This window comes from Gymnoscopelus braueri, assembly GCF_963280865.1.
Source record: "Gymnoscopelus braueri genome assembly, chromosome: 4".
In the NCBI taxonomy this organism is placed as follows: Eukaryota; Metazoa; Chordata; class Actinopteri; order Myctophiformes; family Myctophidae; genus Gymnoscopelus; species Gymnoscopelus braueri.
The window spans coordinates 26,243,112-26,267,025 of NC_137605.1; the positions used below are offsets into that span (position 1 = coordinate 26,243,112).

Consider the following 23,914-nt stretch of genomic DNA (forward strand, 5'->3'; position numbering starts at 1 on the left):
GTACTGTACAGCCTGTACTGTACAGCACTGAAGCATGGTATTCTAGTGTATTTAAAAAAGGCCCATTACTGTAACACAGGTTAACACAAGAGTTGAACAGTTGTTAGTTGTTCTCACACACCCAATCTGAAGTCCCTATTTTAGGCATATCATTAGTCGGCAAAACTTAAATAAAGAATATAATAAATTACATTAAATTACATTGAATAAAACTCAAAATATTTTCAAAAATAGCAGATCTATAAGCTTTTTATGCCTTTATTATTGATAGGACAGTAGGATGACAGGAAATGGGGAGAGGGAGATGGGGAGTGACACGCAGCAAAGGCCGCCAGGATCGGGACTCGAACCCGCGACGCGCTGCCAGGCTACATTGTTGCCTAGGTGCCCGGACCGCTACGCCAGCGGTCCGGGCCACTTGTATAGAAGCAAGTTGTAGCAAATAAATTGAAGCAATTTTTTTCATTTGCTTCATTTCTTGAAAAGGCCTGGTCAATGAGGAGGAGGGCCATTTACATGTAAATGGCATTGACTTAATTGTTCTTATTTTGTTCATATAAGTACCGTACACATTTTTATTTATGTGGTATGTTATAAGGAATAACGTAATACGAACAGGAAGGACTGTTGATGTCAGTTGTTTTCTTTTTGTTTAATGTGTCATATAATCCCATATGGGATGGGCCAAAATGGTGGCATGACACGAAAAAAATAATGTCATTCATTCATTCATTCATTTGTATAGCTTGTAGATCAGCTATTTTTGAAAAATGTTGAATACTGTAGGGCTTAAGTGGTTACGGGATATAAAAGAACCCGAAGTTCATTTCAACCACTCCAAACAAGGCAGGTGTAACAGTCCCCTTTAACTGCACCTTACTACTGACTCCTTGACTGATTTCAGTGACTTCAACTGTAATCGCTCTGTTACTATCGCATTTGACAGAAAAATCAGGTGAAATGGAAAACACCAGTTTTGTATTCTTATTTTAAATATATATATATTTTCCTCGCCTGTCTCATCAGGGCGCTCACACTGAGCAACTAATTAGGAGACAACATAAGGCTGTCAGGCAAACATGCAGAAACTCGCTTCTTTACCCGACACCTTTCTGCAGTATATCTCCTGTTGTAAGCGAGACAGTAACGTCTCATTAGCAGACGGTGTAAGATGAGGCTGTCTGGAGGGATGAATTAGCCACCTATCTCAGTGGTTCTCAACCAGTGGTCCGGGGACCACCAGTGGACGGGGCCGGGGACCACCAGTGGTTCTTGAGGGGGTTCCAGGAGGTCCCCAGCTAAATGATGGAGATGGTAACCAAATGGACCCGATCTTTAACTCTTGAGAGTGTAAAATGAAACCAAATGGACCCTTACGGGTCCATTTGGTTTCATTTTACTCTCTCAAGAGTTACATTATTGTAAAACATCTGCATTACTTAATTAAATCATTGTTATTTTGCTCAACGTTTGCCTGTTTGTCTCTCCTTTGGTACCAACATCAATACAGCATGGAATTGTGGACAAAATCTTATCCAACGATAACAAAATAATTATTCTGGTCTTGGGTCTGAGAGTCTAAATCTCATCAAACGGTGGTCCTTGGCTCAAATGCCCGATAAATAATCAACCTTGATATGAAAACGGTTGAAAACCACTGACCTATCTCATCGGCAGAGCAACGGCAGAATGTACTCTCATGATGCGCAAAGCTAGGGCTTTCACCAACTAGTCGACTAGTATAACCACTAGTCGACCTTGTTGGTACTAGTCGAATAGTTGATTACAAAAAAAATGTGTGCATTGTTTTAATGCCATTACTATTATTATTATCCTCCTGCCTTTATTTTTTATCAAAAGGGAGTCAAAAGTATGCCCAATAATAGCCTATGGGCAATAACCCCCTTTTGAGGATCCTTAGAGACGCTGCTGTGCTGCTGTGCCCGAAGCGCTTCCCTTAAAACGGCATAAAAATAAAGGCAGGAGGATAATAATAATAGTAATGGCATTAAAACAATGGCAACCAAAAAAAGGTAATAGGTAATTTCGACAAGTCGACTACCACTGGGTCAAATTAGTCGACCAGTAAAAATCTGTAGTCGTTAAAGCCCTAGCGCAAACATTTCAAATGCCATTGGAAACTAATTTTAGATCTGAGTAAAATAATGCTATTTTGATGCTATTGCTGTTGTTGTTGTTGTTGTTACTTGAGATAATACTACAGAGAATGAATCGCGGTCTGAAAAAGCTGGCCATTGAACGTAGCCTCAAGTATGTAGAATATCAGAATATGATAATGGGACAAATTAGCATATTAATTGTTCTACCTATCCTAGTTGTTGTACAGGATGTGGCGTAGTAGAGGAGGAATTAATTAATTAATTATTTGATTGATTGCTTCATTAATTAATGGGATGACTCACTAGAAAAGGTACATTGCTGTTGCACCTTGTAGGTGTTCTGCTTCAGGAGCAATGAGTAGTGTTGCTGACAGCGTTTGATGTTCACTTTTCTGTTGGTGAGCGTTCAACAGAGCATGGCAGGGATTGTTATCGTGCTTTGCCCAGATTTGCCTGGGACATAAGCCTGATTGGCATGGCTGCGACACGCCGCGTGTGCCAAGGATCTGACTAGACTGTTGCTCGGCAGTTTGTCCTGCTCCTACAGAAATGCAACACTAAAGCCAGATTCCTACTTCGTCGAGCAACGGTGTCTTGTGCTGAGAATAGCAGATCTACAAGCTCACAATGCGTCGCAGATGTGACGCGTTGTGAGCTTGTAGGTCTGCAATTCTTGGTCGAAAAATAGAATTCTGCAATTTCAAATTGCTATCCTCTGTTGCACCATAGTGTGACGGAGCATAAGTTTGGCTTAATGTAATGATTTACAGCTAATAGACACATCAGTGTCTCTGGGCAAATGACACCCGGCAACCGAATGTTCCAGGTTTTGTTTGGCTGTCCTGAAATTGGCTCTGATATCCAAATAAACCAAATTTACTTGATGTGACATAGAAAGAAAAAACTGCCCTGATGAGCCAGAAGACCCAAAAATTATGCAGAGGATTGCTTTAAGTAGAGCTGGTGAATCACACTGGCATGACTGTGATTTAACTCAACATCATTAATTGAACGTGGGGAAAATAATCATGAAAGGGATCAATTAAGTCCCACCACTTCACCACCCCCACTTCTCTGCCCTAGCACCCTGCACATTAAGTAGCCGCTAATGACTAATTTATACTTCGGCGTGTGACCGCTGAGGATTCAGTTGAAAATATGTTATTTTCGGCGAGCCACACAGATGTACGACAAAGTAGAAATCAGCCTTAATGCCTCTGCCAAAAGGAGGGCTTCTCAGGGCCTCTCTTCTATTCGGGCCACCGGCAGGACATAAAGCTGTGGTTGCATTTTTTTTATGTACAGTAATTATGGGCTTGATTAGCGTCCAAGCTGTGAGAGCAGTCCCACACATTAGCGTTAATGACCGTTAACCTCTGGAGCATGCTAAAAAGCTTAGTCTGATGGAGAAGGAGCAACATCCTCAAGCCAATGTGAGAGGGACCTCACAAATGATAAGCCCCAAATAGCTCGATATCTTCAGATGGTGACTACACTGATAAGACAATTGTGTTACTAAACAACGTTTAAATAGACTTGCATAAGGAGCTACAGAGAAAACAGCAATGGATTAGGCAAGTTTGTTTATGAGCATTTGCATATTCACAGTGGAGCAGAATTCTATTAAAACTCTTAAACAACTGCTGTTAAGAGGAGGCTTCTCTAATAAAGCTAATGGAGGTTGCAACCGAGCATGCCATCCGTCATTGTATTAGCATGTTCCACGAGACTGACGTTCCCATTTAACTTTATTATTCACTGGAGTCAAGTGCTGCTCTCAAAGCCCACACGCCAAACAAAACAACAACTAAAGTCATCAAAAAAGCTCATGATGCTTTGAGAGAGGCAACCCTTTTAACTCGGTAACAATAACAACATCCAGGAGCCATGTTGTCTTATCTGAAGTCCACATTCAGTTTCTTTAAATGGAAAGAGACAGGTTCAGATTTTTCAAATTGCATTTTAACTGACAGACATCAGACGTTAATGGCTAGCAGCCATGACAGATAGTCTTTTGATTTGAGTGCTCCAATCTCATTGCACTCCCGGCTTTGTGAATTACACAAAGCTGATGCATTTCTGCGAGCTGCCAGTAGATAGATCTCTTAATACCTAGTCACATCTTAGTCCAATGAAGCCTGATTAAATCACCCAGCAGGGAGAGGGACATTCACATTAAGTTATCGGTCAGATTCAAATCTCAACAGTTAAGGCTTAATTTTTGTTCCTTTAATAATACTTTGCTTTTATAATGCAATGAGTAATCAGCCGCTAACCTCTCGCTCACCTCTTCTGTGAACAATGATCAGAGAGAGTCAAGACTTAGCTTATAAAAAATATTCACTGAATGCAAGCTGCAAATGAAAAGGGGTGATGAATTCAAACTCAAACATACACCTGACTTCCTACCTGTCCTACCTCACAGCCCCTTTGTCTTGTCCAATTATATGCAGAAGACACCCCCCCACACACATAATTTACCACAATAAAATCCACAAATAAGGCACAGTCTGCCCTGTCTGCACAGTGCCCTGACTTTAAGCACAAAGCTTAGACAGTGAGGTGAAAAAAACTAACGGAAACTATAAAGCCAACCAAAGAACAGGCAACATAAAAGGCAAAATAAAATCAATACAAGTATTTGCCATAAAAGTGCAAAGTACCTAGAAAACCGAGGGTCATATTTACTACGCCTTTTGAGCCTTGTTTCAGGCACATTCTGTGCCTAGAATTTTTTTTATTTACCAAACAGGTGCACACGGTCTGGAAGCAGTTTACTAGTCATCTGAAGTGCACCTTACATATCATCGCAATGTGTGACTCTCTATCCGTTATGCATACACATTTATGGGAAGATATGAAATGATATGTGTGCTGGATTTACCCACGTTCTTGCACTTTGCGAGGGTCAGCTATGCATGGAAATGTCTCTCCTTTAAAGAGCAGGTATGACTTAGCGCAGGGACAATAAAGGAGGGTTGTGGTGAGGATGCCTTACTCTAATGGCGGAGGCAGCAATTATCTTGGGATTCCAATTTCCAGCGAGACATCAGCCATATCAATGCCATGGCCAACCTCCATGGCAGACGCTCTGATATGAGCAGATGCGGTTGTCTGCCTCCAGTTGCAGTGGCTTGTATTTTTATTATAAACAACCCTTTACGTTTTGTTCGTCTTTTTACTGTATATCCTGCCATCTCTTTTTTTATGTCATCAGAAACTAGTTTTGTGACTCCAAGGCAAGATGCATTTACAGTATTTATGTGCAAATACCGTTGGAGTTACACTGCATCCCTCCAAAATGTTTCGGTGGTCTGTTACTATATTAATCAATATTGCAATTTCAGCCTTGCTGAATTTCGTTTTTCATTTCATTCCTGTGCTGGTTGAGGGCTCCATTTTGCACAGATTCCACCAATCAACAGAACCTTTTAAGCTCTGCTTCACAAATCACTGACTGTGAAAATGCTGTACAGTAGCTGCTGGTTTAGTAAATCAGATGTTAATTTCACGCAGATTACAAGCGCAAAATGCATGAAAGTCACAACGCGAATTGCGCTTTCGTGTACGTAACTCTGGCCCTGAGACTTTGGTGGCATTTTGGTTGGGCCTGCTTGAGGCTCCCTCTATATATATATATTCTGTCCTCAGACAGAAATACGCACAGACATAAAAACAGGACAGTGGTGAGTTGTTTCTACACTGACGCCTCTGTTCTCTCCTGGGGGCTACAGTAGCTTCCAACAACGAGGGCCATTTTCTTCTAACTGGGGTCTCATGGGACACTCCTACGCTATGCGCTCCCTCTCTCCATCGTTATTATCCTCTTTGTTGCCATCCAACTTTCTTTCCTCCTCCCCGACTGTCTGTGTGGCCAGCTGCCTCTGTCTGTCATTATGTACCTCCCACAGTATTTGGCCCTGGCTGATGGCGTAACATCCTTCACATCGTCTCCAAGGCAGTACAGCCTGACAACTCTACAATACAAATCCTAACAATGGTACAGCGTGGTCCTTGGAATTATTAAATACTTACTGAATGCAGAGTATGTCTAGTTTAGTCCCATCTAAAGCCTTCTATTTGTTTTCTATTCTAACAGGGAATTAATTCTGTTAACCTGATGACCCAGGTTTGAATTAATTCTGATATGATTAGCAAGCACTGGCTATTGCATGTATTGTTGTCCCTATCATGTTGGTGTCAGCATGGTGCAACGTGGAAGATGTCAAAATAGTGACAGAGACATATTCCTGTACATGTATTTTACTTGCCATTTGCAATCTAAAATGTTTCTGATTCTGTAATGGTTATCCTCTTATGGAAATCTTAAACTTCTATTAGTCACACTTTGGTATCGCTTAATGTCTGTATTGCACCCAGCGCCAATGATCAAAAAATGCTTAGGCTTAACGCTAATTCAACTTGTCATCATGGTAATAGCCGAGAACCAGTGTAAGCATCGCTCATTAGCAATAAGGCCGGAGGGTCATCAAGTGATGCAAAAAGAATCCCGGTAAATATCAGTAATGACCCATCCACATAACGTGGCCCCCTTGATGTTGCTTGCATGAGTCAGAGTGTCAACTGGTTTTGACCTCAAGAAGTCTTCAGTGAAGCATTTCTTAACCATAACAGTGACTTGGAGCAAGTTGGGCCTCATTAACCATGAGCAGGAGGCCATGGTGAGGTCAAACAACATAGTTATGAGGAGATAAACAGCAGCTTTGCTCCGGGTCTGCTCTTCAACAACGTCTTCAGGCGAGAGTTTATGTTTTAAAATACACGAGTGGGGGGTGATCACTAAATAATTTTTAACTCATTCACTGCCAAGGACGATTTTGACTATGTTTTTTTCCAAAGGCCCAGACTGCCAAGGACGACTTTTACGACTTTTCGTGTTTTTCGGTGTTTCCACTAGATGGCGCTCTTCGCTAACACATGAGTGACCATTTCATCCCCAGATGCACACAGAACCAGGCGATCACGTGATCCCAAGATTTACTGCTCCATTCACTTCCTGGTTAACATATTTGGTAAATCGCCTGTAGCTCGCCTCCTGTGTTTTACTATGTATTTTTGACGATTTTCAACGGTCTATAACAAGCGAAAGGGGGGTCACTGGCAGTGTATGATTTATTTATGTATTTATTCTGGCAGTTAAAATGTGCTCAGTTTCTCAACGTCATTTAAAGGCGAAGCTCATACCTCTCATTGCAAAAAAACTATGCATTGTTACACCTAATGTGAGCTGGCTACTCCATCATTCAAGATATACTGTTTACATTTGCCAGAGGCATATGCAAAGTTTAACTGAGTCATCATTTCATTGGCAATTTTTCTCAAAGTTGTTACCAATACATTTCTCCATTTTCAGGGGAAGAGGCGCGCTTTGCAAGGTGCGTGTCAGCTCAGTAAGCACACAACATTGTTCAATATATCATTAGGTGATGTGCTACTGGCTATGTCTGAGACCTGATAAAGTGCTTCTCTGAAATCTACTCTCTCCTGACTTTCAATCCTCAATGTGAGGAAGTTAGCAAGCCAACTGTCTAACTTCATTGGCAGTACACTGTTTTGGCCTCGGCTCCCGTGATGCCTGCAAGGTCGAACAGAGCAAAGCATTGAAAACATTTGTCAGCGTTCAACCAAAGAAAATTTCAATTACCTTTGAACTACTCAACTGCATTAATACAAACTCACTTGAGTTAGTATCAATCTAAAAGTGTAATCCCATTTTTGCGAGTCAAAGCCGTGTCCCTTAGGTCATGAAGAAATTGTTTATTGTTTTGGTTCAAATCTATTCATTAAAATTAATTCCAGGTTAAAGCTCCCCAGTGTCTCAGTTTTCCTGCATAGCACCCCTGTCCTGCTTATTGAGACTTTTTATTACATATGACAGCATCCGCTCTCCCCACAAAGCCTCAAGGGTAATGTGACATGTGCTATGACAGATAAATGCAGCTCCTCCCCGCAATCTCTTGACGACGCCCACGAGAGACTGCGTTGGCTGTGAGTCTCAATTGAGAGGCAGTTAATGGAATTAAAGGGCAGGGTGTGCTAATTATGCAGTCACTTCCCTCTCCCTGTTAGGCACAGGGAGGTTGTTGTTGCGGATATGGAGTTATACAACCAGTACTGTACAAGAGGCCTGGGAACAATCATCGAAGTAGGCGTCTTCTAACTATCATCTGACTCTTATTGTAATGTCATTCACAAAGGACAAATACAGTAAGTTGTCTATATCACATCCTTCATTGCTACCCAGAGTTCTCCTCTACACACAGTGTATACTCATGGGCCCTCTGATGTGATGGGTAGTATGTTATGGTACAGTTAATTCTCCAGTGATCCTACCGGCCTGATTAATATGCAGCTGGTAGCTTGACAAAGATATTAAGCTTAGCTACTGTATTCATGATTTTTTTGCTGCTTTAAAAGTTACCATGCTAGACTGACAAATATCAAAATCAGATTTGGTATCAATCTAATAAACTAAAGTGAGATAAGTGAAGTTGTGTCACAAGAGAAGGTTGTTCAGGAATAGAGGTCAAAATGGTAGCAATGGCAGTGAGAGAGACAACACTGAGGGAGGTGTTGCAGAAATACAAATGAGCTGAAAATGTAAAAGTAAAGAGAAGGCCTTGAAAAAGTAATGTGTTAGGATATGCATCATTAGTGAACAACATACAGTACAATCCAGAAGTCTTTATTAAACATTTTCCATTATGCCTGACTTAGTTATGCACCGGTGTCTTCTTGCACTAGCTCAGTCAATAGAGCACTCACCCAGGGCCGGCGCGCCCATTAGGCAGAGTAGGCAGTTGCCTAGGGCGCCACTTTCTTTTGCAGGCTCTAGGTGGCGCTGTGGCAGAAAACGGTGGTGCGGCCAGGAAAAATATTGCATAGGGCGCCAAATTGCCTAGCACAGGCCCTGCACTCACCTTTGGACCACAAGGTTCTGGGTTCAATCTCAAGCACCGCCAACTCAGCGTATGAGTATCACGGCTTGGGTGTGGCAAGTCATGTGGTAAGTACTGGGAGCTGATGGTAGGTGTTGCAATCCACCTCAGTAATCCATCTCCCTAACCAAGTTTACTAAGGTTAGGGTTAGGCATAGTTTTACAGAGGTTTACTGAAACTATGCCTAACCCTAACCTCAGTAAAACTATGCCTATATTAGGGCATTAACCAAAAAGTCAACTCATGTGTCATCATTAACACAAGTCGACACCGGCCGGGAGAAGTCGAAAAGTTGTGTTTTTATTTTATTTTAATTGAATTATTTGTATAATTATTTTTGCTTGGTTATTGTCAAGGACAGGAGGGATTCTTTCCTTTTCCAACATAACAACAGTGATGTTATACTCATTTTGTTTATCAATGTAACCAGCATCGGCAGTTCTCAGCCATTAATTAACGAGCCCTTTTCAGCTGCCTCTACCTTAGATGTGCCGAGGTCTGCTGTGTCACAGTGATTGACAGGCTGAACTGCACTTGTGCCAGAAGTGGCTAACTTTATCATGTTGGATAAATGCATCTAAAATTATGTAGGCCTATCATTATCCAATGTTCCTGGTTGCCATGGAATCTATAATATTAACATCAAAATAAAAGGCGTACATTAAGGGAGAAAGGATCGCTTTTTCGCTATTCTACAAAATCCAGGCAAGTTTCATTTTTGGATTATAAAAGGAAACCGTAGTTGATTATGAGACGTTCACTGCAGGAAATCATTCAAACGGCAGTGGAACACATTCCCAGAAGGACTGTTTAACTTTACTGGGAGGCTGCTGTTCTTGTAGTAAGCTGTCTGTCTGTAATGACACTGATGTTGCTGTCCGTCTGTCGCTGGCTGCTGCTCATTGTTGGACACCAATCTGTGTGCCACCCTTGCCGGAAGGTGCCTTCGGCTTCAGGACGCAACTGCCGCGGCAGAGGAAACAGGCCTGCCGCTGCCGGTAAACACACTCGCTCCTTTTGGAAGCGCATTGAAACTGGCATAGACTCCCGAGGCTGATACCGACAATAAGCCTCTCCGACCTATTTAAAAAAAAATAAGCTCACAACGCTTCGCAGCATGACACATTATGTTCAGTTATTTTTGTACGTGATACTGGCGCGCAACTAAGTATAAATCAGACATTACCCTCAGTAAGGTTTGTGGCCTGCGGCCAGGTAAAGATTGATAACCCCCATCCTTTGACCTCTACAACTTTCACTGAGGCAGACAAGATCGATAAGTCTGTCCATTTTTTAACTAAATATGGACCTTTCTATGGTGCCTGAACTGAATGACCAGAATACATTTGAGCTAGAGAAGCACTGCGAGGGACCTGAGAACCACCAAAATGCTAAACGCCAGGCACATCTACCGCTTCTTATTCAGGCTTTATGTCAGGACAGCTTGTGGAAATATCAAGAATACTTAAACATTGGGCGGAAACTTTGTCTTGGTGATTGGCTTCGCTACCAGAGATCTGCTGGTGGCTTCGCTACCAGCAGATCTCAGTTTGATCTGCTGAGACTGAGTCTGTCTTAGCCAAGCTACCTATCAGGCTTTAACATATGGATTGTTTTTGTTGTGGTCAAGCAACTAAATTGTTCGCTTCACATATTATTATTGGGTGTCATCTCACTGGGAGGCTGCTGTTCTTGTAGTAAGCTGTCTGTCTGTAATGACACTGATGTTGCTGTCCGTCTGTCGCTGGCTGCTGCTCATTGTTGGACACCAATCTGTGTGCCACCCTTGCCGGAAGGTGCCTTCGGCTTCAGGAAGCAACTGCCGCGGCAGAGGAAACAGGCCTGCCGCTGCCGGTAAACACGCTCGCTCCTTTTGGAAGCGCATTGAAACTGGCATAGACTCCCGAGGCTGATACCGACAATAAGCCTCTCCGACCTCTCCGACCTTTAAAAATAAGCTCACAACACTTCGCAGCATGACACATTATGAGCTTGTAGCTCGGTTATTTTTGTACGTGATACTGGCGCGCAACTAAGTATAAATCAGACATTACCCTCAGTAAGGTTTGGGGCCTGCGGCCAGGTAAAGATTGATAACCCCCCATCCTTTGACCTCTACAACTTTCACTTAGGCAGACAAGATCGATAAGTCTGTCCATTTTTAAACTAAATATGGACCTTTCTATGGTGCCTGAACTGAATGACGAGAATACATTTGAGCTAGAGAAGCACTGCGAGTGACCTGAGAACCACCAAAATGCTAAACGCCAGGCACATCTACCGCTTCTTATTCAGGCTTTATGTCAGGACAGCTTGTGGAAATATCAAGAATACTTAAACATTGGGCAGAAACTTTGTCTTGGTGATTGGCTTCGCTACCAGAGATCTGCTGGTGGCTTCGCTACCAGCAGATCTCAGTTTGATCTGCTGAGACTGAGTCTGTCTTAGCCAAGCTACCTATCAGGCTTTAACATATGGATTGTTTTTGTTGTGGTCAAGCAACTAAATTGTTCGCTTCGCATATTATTATTCAATTATTATTATTATTATAATTTGTTTGGCTATTGGCTATATCCTATCATCGATTATATCCTCTTTAGCGGGCAGGCACTATGGATACTGGTCTGGGTGAATCTGAGCCCTAATGTTCACTTTGCTTCCTATTTAGAAGAGTCTGGCTTAAAACAGTCCTCTCTGTAGGTCCTGTCCTTCTGTCACCCTGATGTATGTTACGGAGTAGCTGTCATCATCACGCCCTGAGTGACAGGCTTGTTCAGCTGAATAACAAGTTGCTCTGTTGCGTAAATGACTGCTTTTGTTAACGCTGTGAATGTAATTAAGAAGGAAGCGGCTTAGACGGCTCGAGCGTTTCCATCAACGTTGCCTGCGTTCCATCTTGAATATTAGATGGCAGGACCACATCACCAACAACGGAGTCCTGGAGAGAGCTCAACTATACTCAGCATAGAATCCACCCTGCTGCTTCATCAGCTGTGCTGGACTGGGCATGTTTCATGCATGGAGGACACCCAGCTGCCTATAAGGCACAGTGAGCTGTGTCAGGGTAAATGTGACAGAAGTGGACCCCGGAAACGCTTCAAAGACTGGTTTAAATATCAAGTCACTGTTGCAGGCATGTACACTCAAATCTGGGAGCTCAGGGCTGCTGACAAAAGCTCCTGGCGCTCTGCAGTAAAACAATGCAGCTTTTAAGCTCAATAACATCAAGCAGATTGCTGCAAAGCACAAATGTGCTCGCCGAAAGGGTGCCACGTCTGCCTAGTCCTCTACAGTGCCCCAGCCCCATCAGGTCAGGCGTTCAAGTGCACCAGATGCCAAAAGCTCTGCAGTCAAGTATATAGGCTTATATGGAAATCAACAAGCATGCCTCAAAGCAGAAGGACCTGTGATCCTTCGTAAATGAAGATCACAATCATTGTATTAAGAACATTCGTTATTTGCATGTTTTTTGCATAAGCAAATTGTGTTCATGTGTGTACAGTGTTTACTCTGTGTGTGTTTACTGTGTGTGTTTACTGTTTACTGTGTTTACTGTGTTTACTGTGTGTGTGTGTGTGTGTGTGTGTGTGTGTGTGTGTGTGTGTGTGTGCGTGTGTGCGTGTGTGCGTGCGTGCGTGCGTGCGTGCGTGTGTGCGTGCGTGCGTGCGTGCGTGTGTGCGTGCGTGCGTGCGAGAGAGAGAGTGAGTTAGCATATACTGTAGATGCAAGTGTGTGTGTGTACGTGGCGCTTTGTAAACTGAAGCCCTGGTGCTCATGGGTTTCTCCATTTTACTAAATAAACGTAATTAATAAATGAAAATATGCCACACCAAACCAAAACTGTGACTGGGTGCAAACGCTTGAATTAATAGGCAGATTCTTTTGGGAAAAAGATGACGAAAGCTAAAGCAAAATGTTTCCACCACAATTTGTATGAATAATTAACCTTGGGAGAAACGAACGACACAAATATCAGGTCTTTACAGGTGGTTTTGTATTAAGGGTACGGAGGAGAGCGCTTCCACTCCGATTTAACCCTTGGAGATAATGATCAGGGGCGCTGACGTGCGCGTGAGCTGTTTTTCTTTGCCATCTCAGATCCATGATAAAGTGCAGTGTAAATCAGTGCAAATCTGTGGCAGGTGTCTTTGCGATGGTGACAAGGTGGCTGTTTGTCAGCGGCCGCCATTACTGTCTAACTCTGCTCTGGGCTCTGAGGGCTGCCAGAGCCAGGAGCTACAGCTTCGCTCGGCATCAATACTAATCTGCATTTACACACCGAGGGACAGACTGGCTGCATGGTGAGGGAGAGTTTGTGTGTGCACTTGTGCGTGTGCGAAAGAGTGTGTGGGTGGGTGGGTGAGTGTCTATCTCTCTCTATGTACAGTAGATGTACGTATGAGAGGAGTTTGATAAAGTGAAGTTTGCATGCTGTAGATCTGTGTTTGGAAATATGTTCAGGTTTTATTTTGTGTGGATGTGATGAGGATGGCTGAAAGTTAGTTCCCTTTGATGTGATGTGAAATTAGCACACACTGTGCATTCTATACAGCCTCAAGACCGACAGTGAATTCAAGATGATGCGATGGTGCTATAGTGAACACTGCAGGGTAAAGGCTCATCGTAAATACAGAGCCAGTGTGCTTTTGTGTTGCAACCCAGGAGCTGAAAGCCTGTGGAGTAAATACATGACTGCAACAGCTTGCTAGGAAACATAAATTCACACAAAATAGTGTACATTCGCAGGTGGCGTACTCATAGTTACAAAGCCATGCAAAGGAGTTTTCAGAGGAGAGGAATGTTTCCCAAGAAAGCAATTTGAAATGGTCGGAGGATTTTTGATGTTGCATTAAACAACATTCTGTTCGCAAACAACTTGCCACAAATCTCAATGGACAATTCATCAAGTTAGGTGGTGAAGGCTTCTATAGTCTGGCAACCATACTGAATAACAGCAGTGACTACCCACTTTTTGAACAGCTACGTTTCCGAAAGTGAATTTGCCATTCATTTACTGCAGACGTTTCAGAAGATCCTTACATAAAAAGTTTTAAGCCTGGATCCAAGCCAACAAACCACTACCAGGCTAACAAACCACACCATGGTCATATTAATTTTGACTATGAAACAGTTGATCCGGGTCAAAGACTGTGTACATAATTATTTTGAGAGTGAAGGAACTAACATTGCGCACATCTTTCCAACGCTACCAACCTAATAGCAGAAGAGTAGCTTTCTTCTTCTTAAATGTAACCTTTGTCATTATTAGTGCTTGTTAATAATAGTGTTGTAACATATTGTAGTTGACATGTAGTGATTTTTGACTACAATGTACAGTATGACCATCCCTCCAGGCTATTGGATCCAGTGGTAGCAGAAATTCAAGAGCTGACAGTGACATTTGCGGGGGCAGTAACAATTTCCATGGTAACCAATCATAGATATCGATGCTACACTTAAGGATTGTTGTTAGTGTAGTTTCTCCCTGACTTTGTGAATATGATTCTATACAGACTTAAGGCTTCTACGGGAGCATATACCATCATTTAACATCCTCATTGCTCATGGGAAGTCTAACTTGGATGCCTCTATGTAGAATATCAATCCATGAAAATCACTGAGGAGCTCTATAGAGTGCTACAGGGATGATGTAGGGCTCTCTCTTACACCCAGCGCAAAACGGCGCAAAGCGGAGCACAAGTTTCATTGCTAGTTTATAACCAAGGCAGTTGTAATTTTCACGGCCAACGCCTACTGTACGTTGTGTACTGTAGGTAGCAGATGTATTTACGTCTGTGTATTTATCTGTGTGCCCATGTGTTGGTCTTTAAATGATGTACTGTATGGTCAGGAAAATAGTTGGTGCATTGCTATCTTGATTAGAAAATCCATCTGAACTCAACACATCACTCACGTTCAACATAGATAGATGACATTACTGAGAGACTCAGCATTGAGGCTCAGATAATACTTTATGATCTGCGCCAGATTATCCATTGCCAGCCAATTTTAAGGAAATGGAAGAAGACACTCTGGTCTAATTCACACCCATGACATGGAGTTATACATACCCCCAAGGTATTTGCAGTGCTATGCGCCACCTTGTGCTATCATCATTCAGGTTTTTTTTACGTCTGGAGACTCCTGTTCAGGACTGGACGTCGACCCCAGTGCTATAGATCATCTAAATATGGCTCATAGTCTTTTTGAAACCCAACCTGGAAGTAACTGTTGCTATGGGTTCCCACCACAGATATTTCCAAAATAATGTTTGCACTGGGTTTACGATAAAGTAAGAAAATAAGCTCTGTAGCAAATAAAGACTCATGATATTCACGTTTGTTAGTTTTTTCAACAAGGTAATTTCCACAAATCAACAAAAACATTTTTTTATTTGAACCATCATAATTATTATAAGCTTAAAAATGCACATAATGCCTTCAAACATCACGGTTTAGAAATTAATGGGTTATTTCTCTATTTCATAGAACAAAACCTGAATCCCTCTATGTTAACCTTCTTCTTGTCTTCTTTTTTTCTGCATAAATCAAAAACCATATGGTATAGTATGGTAAAGCATTGCAATCTGGCGAGGGAATCCACTGGCAACTCAACTATGTTTTTTTAGGGCTACAACACTCTATAATGTTGACATACCCACAATGGCAATGTCAAGTTTGGAAGTGTTGTGTAATTTCTAACTATTGTGAAAGCACATGGCTTTTGGCAAGTTGGCCAGAAATGCGTTTGCTCAATGAGGAACTCGCCACAAACGCTGTCAAACTGGAGGAGCTCTACTCGACTCGCTTACTATAGGAAGCACAAAAGTCTGGCGGAGGCTGGCCTTGTTGGCAAGCTAGCTCACTCCTCACATAACGTCCAAATTAGTCTCCCCCTCCCCCCAACAAAAAAAATATAAAAGACAAAAAGAAAGTCCATTATTATAGAATCACTCAATGAAGGGGTCAGGACCTCTACTCATCTCTTCCCTACTTCAATTTCTCTGCTTTCCACCCCTCCCCTTCTCTCTCTGGCTGTCTCGGCTTGAGATGCTCTCTTTGTTCCTCTCTCTCACTCTCTCTCTGACCCTGTTTTTCGTCCCCCTGTCTCTATTTCTGTCTCGCCGTCTCTGTGTCTCTCTCGTCTTTCTCCCTCTGTGACTCCTCTGTCCGTCTCATTTCCCACCACGTGGAGACCGCTGAGAAAAAGGCAAAGAATCCCATCTCACAGAGACAAAAGCGTGGCCGGAATGAGGCGGCAGCCACACAGGAAGCTTTTCACTCTCTTTGGAATGTACCCAGCTTTGGCAAAGTCTCAAGCTCACTGGATGCAGCACTGGCATAGGGCACAATAGCGCAGCTCAAAATCAGCCCAGTATGTTAGGGCTACCAGCGGGAACTCTATTATGCAAATCAGCGGAGTCTCTGTTGACAGTGTTACTATGGCCGCTGCAGGTCACCTCATAGTTGAACGTACAGTCAGCACACAGTGTGAGTTTGTGAAATCTCCGCAGGGTGCAATTATATTTTTGGGAAATGCTGAGTGGGTGTGGGATCTAAGGAACTGAAGAAAATGTCCAATTAGGTGTGGGGATAGAGTAAGCTTGCATCATCTTACCGTGTTCAGGTCTAGACTGGTCTGCACCCACTCCTTGGCGTCATTGTATTCATCCATCAGTCCCATGATGTACAGTGTGTCCAGAGAGTCAATGATGGAGGCTCCTCTTAGGCCACCTGCAAAACACACACAACACGTGTGTCAGTTGCATAATATTGTCAAATTATAGACCGAAGAACTGCTCGCGTCATACTCGGGGGTGAGAGAAACCCCACCCTGTCTGAGTGTCAAGTGGATCAGTTGCATATTGTCAAATAGGCTCTGCATAGAGTCTATGCACAGCAGCCATATCGGAAAGAAATCGGGCTTCTTCTTTACTTACTTACTTCACAGGTCTTACCAATTATACTAATATAACTAAGGCTCTGTTCCATTTAGTGTCAAGTTAAGTCAATTTTATTTGTACAGCACGTTTAATATATAACAAAAAATACAAGAAAGAACAATAATGTTACACAAACTATAAAAAAACATACACACATACAAATTATGAACAAAGAACATGGTGGTTTAAAGGCACAAGAAGTCCAAACATTACTCCATGGAAGCAATGGGACATTGTTTAAAAGGCCAGAGAGAACATGAGTGTCTTTATTCTGGATTTAAAAATGACCAGAGAGGATGCAGACCTAACGGATAGTGACAAGTGTAGCACAGTGGTTCTCAAACTTTTTAATTTCAAGGGTGTGTAACTCTCAGGTGTGTAACTCTCAGGTGCGTAACTCTCAAGAGTTACACACTTGTAAAAGGCCATTTTGAACCCCCTCAAGGAACCATGAGGGTACCTGGACCACACTTTGAGACCCACTGGTATAGCAGAGTGTTTCCAGTGAGCCAACATGCACAATATCAGCACCCTGACTCTGTTTGACCAGAATGGAACAGAGCCTTAATTATTATGATTGGTAAGAAGGAAGGAAGTAAGAAAGAGGCGTTAAAAGTACAAAAGTGTTGACATCCAAATATGATTAGTACCAAACGTAAAAGTACTCATAATGCAGAATGTCCCATTTCACAAGTTTTCAAAATGTATAAAAAATCTTTGAAAATATATAATATAATAAATACAGATCTACAAACTCAGGACGTCTCGTGCATTGTTAGCATGTAGATCGGCTATTTTCAAATAGCTGAAGTATAAGGCTGAAGTGGTTAATGTATCTATTGTAATTATAATCAAAATCTACAAAGTAACTAGTAACTACAAGTTTTCAAATAATTGTAGTGGAGTAAAAGTACAATATTTGTCTCTGAGATGTAGTGGAATAGACGTATTAAGTATTGAAAATTGGAAATACTCCAGTATAAAATACCTCAAAAGTGTACTTAAGTACACCTAGTTACTTTCCACCACAGTGATTGAGCAGCTCATTAACTGCTAAATGAGGAGTGCACTAAGTAGGTAGATAAGACCCTAGATAAGTGCGCACACACAGCTTTCAAGTTTGCTCTCCATTACTGGAATCTCCCAAAAGCAAAACATCAAAGTGCCTCAAACGATGAAGTGCCTTAGCTTCTAAGGATACTAAAGTTATAAATGGCACAAATGCAAAACATCTTCTGTCTGAGATATAATAATAATCATCATCATCATCATCAGATCAATCGCACACTCAAGTCTTTTAAGGAATCAAACACAGGTGTATGTAATCCTTTGTAAAATAAAAATGTATTGTTCTGATCTTCAGATCTTTCAGCATGGTGTGTGTGTGTGTGTGTGTGTGTGTGTGTGTGTGTGTGTGTGTGTGTGTGTGTGTGTGTGTGTGTGTGTGTGTGTGTGTGTGTGTGTGTGTGTGTGTGTGTGTGTGTGTGTGTGTGTGTGTGTGTGTGTGTGTGTGTGTGTGTGTGTGTGTGTGTGTGTGTGTGTGTGTGCGTGCGTGCGTGCGTGCGTGCGTGCGTGCGTGCGTGCGTGCGTGCGTGCGTGCGTGCGCGCGCGTGCGTGCGTGCAGCCTATGCGCGCGCGTGTGTGTGTGTGTGTGTGTGTGTGTGTGTGTGTGTGTGTGTGTGTGTGTGTGTGTGTGTGTGTGTGTGTGTGTGTGTGTGTGTGTGTGTGTGTGCGTGTGCGTGCGCACATCTCCTTCAAGCGACTCATTACGTTAAATGCACTTCATTTGGAGCTATTCAATTCCCTTGCCTCATCCCAGATGAGATGTGTTCAGACGCTTTTATTCCATCCCAGTGGCCTCATGTGAAAATGAATGGCCTATTTCATCCTCATATGAGCAAATAATATGCAAACTTGGCTGCGCCTAATAGGTGCATCTCTGCACAAAGGCAGCTCTCCTTAATGAATTACAGAGTCGTGGGGAAAATTACAATTTGGAAGTTTAATAACAGGGAGTGATGACAAAGTATGAATCAAACTCCTGCAGGACTTGTGAAGTAGACAAATACTACAGACAGTATCGGAACCATGCTAAGCCAGCAGGTTGAAATAGAGAGCTGAAAAACACCTTTGTGATCCAACTTTCAACGCAACCAAATGTTTGGTGCTGCATCTGGCTGCGCCGCCATGATGTAACCGCAAGCAACCTGGCACATCAAAGTATCCAATTCCTATGAGGGATCATTTTTTTGATGCTCACATATGCAAATGGCAGAGTCCTTTGGGCAACCAAACACGGATGAAACAAAGAATCAGAATGCTGTGGAGCGCAGGGGTAATTTTACACCTCTTATTTTTTTCCTTTCAAGTTCCATTGCTCTCTTTCCATCTGACAAAAAGCTGCCAGTTTGATCATACCGTGCAGTTTGGTGGACGGCTGAAGTTTGTCTGATGTGTTCTAGGAAGATGAGCCCAGACATCAAACACTTGTCATCAAAAAGGAAAGTTTAATTTCTCATTCCTGTATCTTCTCAAGCGTATTGTTTATGTATTTGCTTCCTGTCCTTATAAAGCAGCCCCCCTGCCGCCCTGGCTGTACACCTCACCTCCACAGTGCAGTTCATGAGGTCAGCCAGGAGGTCAGAGGCAGCCTTGGACAGGAGTTAAAGTTCACACGGAACAAGGGTGAATGCAAAAATGTTCCAGTACTGCAGTTTATTACACCGCAGCATCATTATGCTTGATTTATCCTCCGTCGTGTGATGGGTGTCCAGTGCCATAAATAGCCGATCTACGAGCTCATAACGCGACGCATCACATCACATATCGCACGGTCGTACAACTAAGCATGAATCAGGCTTTACTGTAACGGTGTGTGGGTAAAACATTGGCCTAAGCCTTCTATATCTCACAAATGTCTTTCATAATGAAAACCTATCAGCACAGACGTGCTCTTCTCACCACTTCATTCCCGGACAGATGGCTGTATGCCAAAGTCTACAGACCCAAAGAGGGTGCAGTGCACTCGATTAGCACCTCTCTTGATGGTAAGGCCATTAATGTGGTAAAGCGTCAACGTGCTAAACATCTCCCCTCCTCGTCTGCTCCCCCTTTGCTCCATCTACTCAACTTCAGCTGAGCTTTGCCTGACGGGCGTTTCACCTCACACTCACAGTGAGAGGACAATGTTAGCCCGGAGCCTGATATACTGTGTGTGAACACCACCAGAACGATTTGCTCATGTTGTTAACACATCAGTATGCACTAGAGATGCGCGGATCGCGGTTTTAGCCGCGGTTGCCGCAGTTAACCGCAGTTTGGGTGGATTTGGGTCAATCAAATATAATTATTAATTCATATTGGATAAACCGCGGGTGAAGTAATGCGGGAATTAAATTAATGATATCAATCTATAGGCCTATAATAGCTTTTAAAAAGCACTTAATTTCACCGTGTGTGCGTTTGTAGTATTTTAATATTACGTCATTTTACACCAGGCACAAAATAGCCGCTCACATGTTGCTTTGCAGGCAGCAGCCAGTGTTGCCAGGTTGCGAGAGAAATAAGTAGCCAGGTCTATGAAAACAAGCCCAAAACAAGTGCCAAACAAGCCCAAAAGTCGCAACACAGAGCATTGTTTTAGCTCTGTGTTTTGTTTTCACTTTTTCTTTCTTTTTCTGTAAAGCACTTTGAGCTGCATTTATGTCATGAAAGGTGCTATATAAATAAAGTTTATTATATTAAAAGTCGCTTATAAAAAGCTTATAAAAAGCCGACATGGCAACAAAGTGGTTGAAAGCGAAAGTAACTTAATGAAGACGTGCGCTTGTTGTTACCATGGTTGTGGATTGTATACAGTCACTGCATCGCGACAGTGGTGAGTAACACTGTTTATAAGAAAACTAACGTCAGGAAAATAACAATTATTTGGTGCGGTTGGTGCGGATCTATAAATAGGATGATATAAGTACCGCGGGTGGATGGCGGATGGATAATGAACTTGTTAACGCGGATTTGGGTGACAAAAAAACCCATCCGCGCATCTCTAGTATGCACACATGTACACTCGGCATGACGTTCTTTTTATGTTACAGAGTTAAAACAAATATATAAATAAACGTGGAGACTGGTTTAATTCCTCCATGGTGCCTCCGGCTTGGACGGGCGCTCCAATGAACACAATTGGCCATGTTGGCAGGTGGGAACGAAGCCCACGAGGGCGTTCTCTGTCGCTGCACTAGCGACGCTTGCTGGTTGGTCGGGGCACCTGTTAGGGTGCCTAAGAGGGATAGCATTAAGAGGTACAGCATTAAGAGGGATAGCATTAAGAGGTACAGCATTAAGAGGGATAGCTTTAAGAGGGCTAGCTTTAACAGGGATAGCTTTAGGAGGGATAGCTTTACGCCCTCCCAGTGAAACTCCTCACTGTCAGGTGAAACGAAGTGGCTAGTGACTCCATGTGTATCAGAGGACACATCATGTGGTTGTCTACACCCTCCCAAAGACCACGAGTAGGGGACTATACAGAGACTATACAAAAATGGAGGGAATTGGCAAAGACTAAATTGGGGAGAAAATGAAAAACAACTGCAAAACTGAGGGAGAATGAGCGGGTGGGGGCAGGGGGATCACTTGTCAGCCAATATGAAGCAGGCCTAGTTTGAATAGCAAAGCAAATGACTTTTATTTTGCCCAATGTGCAACCCTGTCTCTATTTGATGACAAATAGCATGGCTGGGGACCGAGAGGAGGGGCGTAATCAGATAGCTAATGCCCCTTGGTTCCCCCACACCCTAGGTAGCTATCTGCGGTCGTCAGCGAGGCGGCGGAGCGTGGAAAAATTCCTATTGAAGGCAGCACCAAAGCACAGATGATTGATTGACTGTGAGGCGGAAAGGAGCAGATCAATCCATCATGGCGTACTCCCTTGGCTTCCACGGGCCAAACCCCAAACAGGGACCTTATTTATTTCAAGAGCCCTGCGCCGGTAGCAGTTTGCCCAGGGGGGTAACCCTGGCCGATGGGCCAAGAGAAAAGGGTAATAGGAAGGAATTATTGTGCATATACATTGGTGGCCACTGCCACAAGTACCCCCTCATGCATTTAACCGGCACTGGAGCTGCAGACAAATCTCACTCGAGTCGATTGTCATGCAGAGGAATACAGTTGATGTATTGTAACACAAGATTCTCACTGTACTCGCTAAATATCAGTCCCTTCAGTTAACAGGCCCCCCCCACCCCCCTTTCTTTCTTTTTTTCAGAACATTACTCTCAATTACGCTCTAGAGTACAGCATGGGTCAAAGTATAGTAGTATAGCAAGCACCGGTGAAAAATACAGTACACATGCACACTCAGGCACATACATACAGTATATATATATATATATATATATATATATATATATATATATATATATATATATATATATATATATATATATATATATATATATATATATATATATATATATATATATATATTCAACACTCACAGTTTGCTTGGGATCTATCAGATGTTTAAAGCTGTTAGAGTTACCTACAGCATTAGACTGATTAGAGATTGTGTTACACTGTTACAAACTTCAACTAAACAGGAGAAAGACCAATCCTGATATAATTAAATGTAATTAAACAATTAAATATATCAACAGTAAAACGGAGAAACAGGATTATTTCATAACTAAATAGGCTTATCTGCAGTCACATTCGTTGTGTTGCCTCTGCTAGCTAATATACATAACGTGATTGAATGATTAATGCAATAAAATGGCAGATCAGACTTTCTAATAACGAAGGTCTGATAAGCATTCTGTAAGTATTTCAGAGCTGATTAAAAATATAGTGGAGCAAAATAACACTATAATTACCTATTCATTTCAACTGACATGAATAAACTAATATCTCCTCTTCAGTATTTGTTACACTATCTTCTTACTGTGTGTGTGTGTGTGTGTGTGTGTGTGTGTGTGTGTGTGTGTGTGTGTGTGTGTGTGTGTGTGTGTGTGTGTGTGTGTGTGTGTGTGTGTGTGTGTGTGTGTGTGTTGTGTGTGCGCGTGCGTGCGTGCGTGTTGGTGTGCGTGCGTGTTGGCGTGCGTGCGTGTGTACTATAACTGCATGCAAGTTTACAGTGTTTCGCTTTGTGTGAATGTGTGTATCTTTGTTTAAGCATGTGTGCGTGCGAGCGTGCACGAGTGTGTGTGCGTGCGCAACTGCGTGTGTGTGTGTGTGTGGGGGGGGGGGGGGGGCACAGAGAACATAGAAAGCCATCTCAGAGACATTGGCCATTGGATGTTCATTTATCTTTGCTGTCACATGGTAGTCAGTGTGGGTCAGGTGCAGGGTTACATTAGACATCCTGAGTCCACATGATCAATCACTCAATTCCGTGTATGTGTGTGTCGCCATATTACAGGCCCTGCACTCTCTCTCTGTCTTTCTCCCTCATTTTATCTCTCGACATCACTCTCAATTTCTTCTTCTCACTCCCCTCCACTTATATACAGTACACACACACACGTACAGTACATGCACATACACGCACACGCACACACCACTGATTTATCTGTAACAACACCATTCCCTACTTGTTTCGATGAAACATCCAAGACTGTCCCAGGTACATCTATTCATCTTAGACTACCTTCACTCAGTCCCTCAGAAGATAATTCAGAGATGTCACCTCTACCTTAGAAGCACAATCTAATTTACCCGACATATGGGCTGACTTTGATAACATGTCAACAGAGGACTTCCACCGTCTGTAAACGGATGCAATATAGTGCACTATAGCTGGGCAAACCGCAATAACCAGAGCTGAGTGACGGGCCATTTTGAGACACCCTCGGGGAGAGGGAGTTAAATCAGAAGCACACATTGCTAATTTCGGCTG

The 23,914-nt window shown here is 42.6% G+C and overlaps 1 protein-coding gene across 2 annotated transcripts in view; it reads right to left on the minus strand.

Moving 5' to 3' along the window:
• LOC308084356 (mannosyl-oligosaccharide 1,2-alpha-mannosidase IA) overlaps positions 1 to 23,914 on the minus strand; it is a 223,778-nt gene that overhangs the window by 72,504 nt on the left and 127,360 nt on the right. For both annotated transcript variants that reach the window (XM_080426971.1, XM_080426972.1), the window contains exon 3: positions 16,698 to 16,813. In XM_080426971.1, the coding sequence (XP_080283097.1) occupies positions 16,698 to 16,813 (116 nt within the window). The remainder of the gene's footprint in view (positions 1 to 16,697; positions 16,814 to 23,914) is intronic.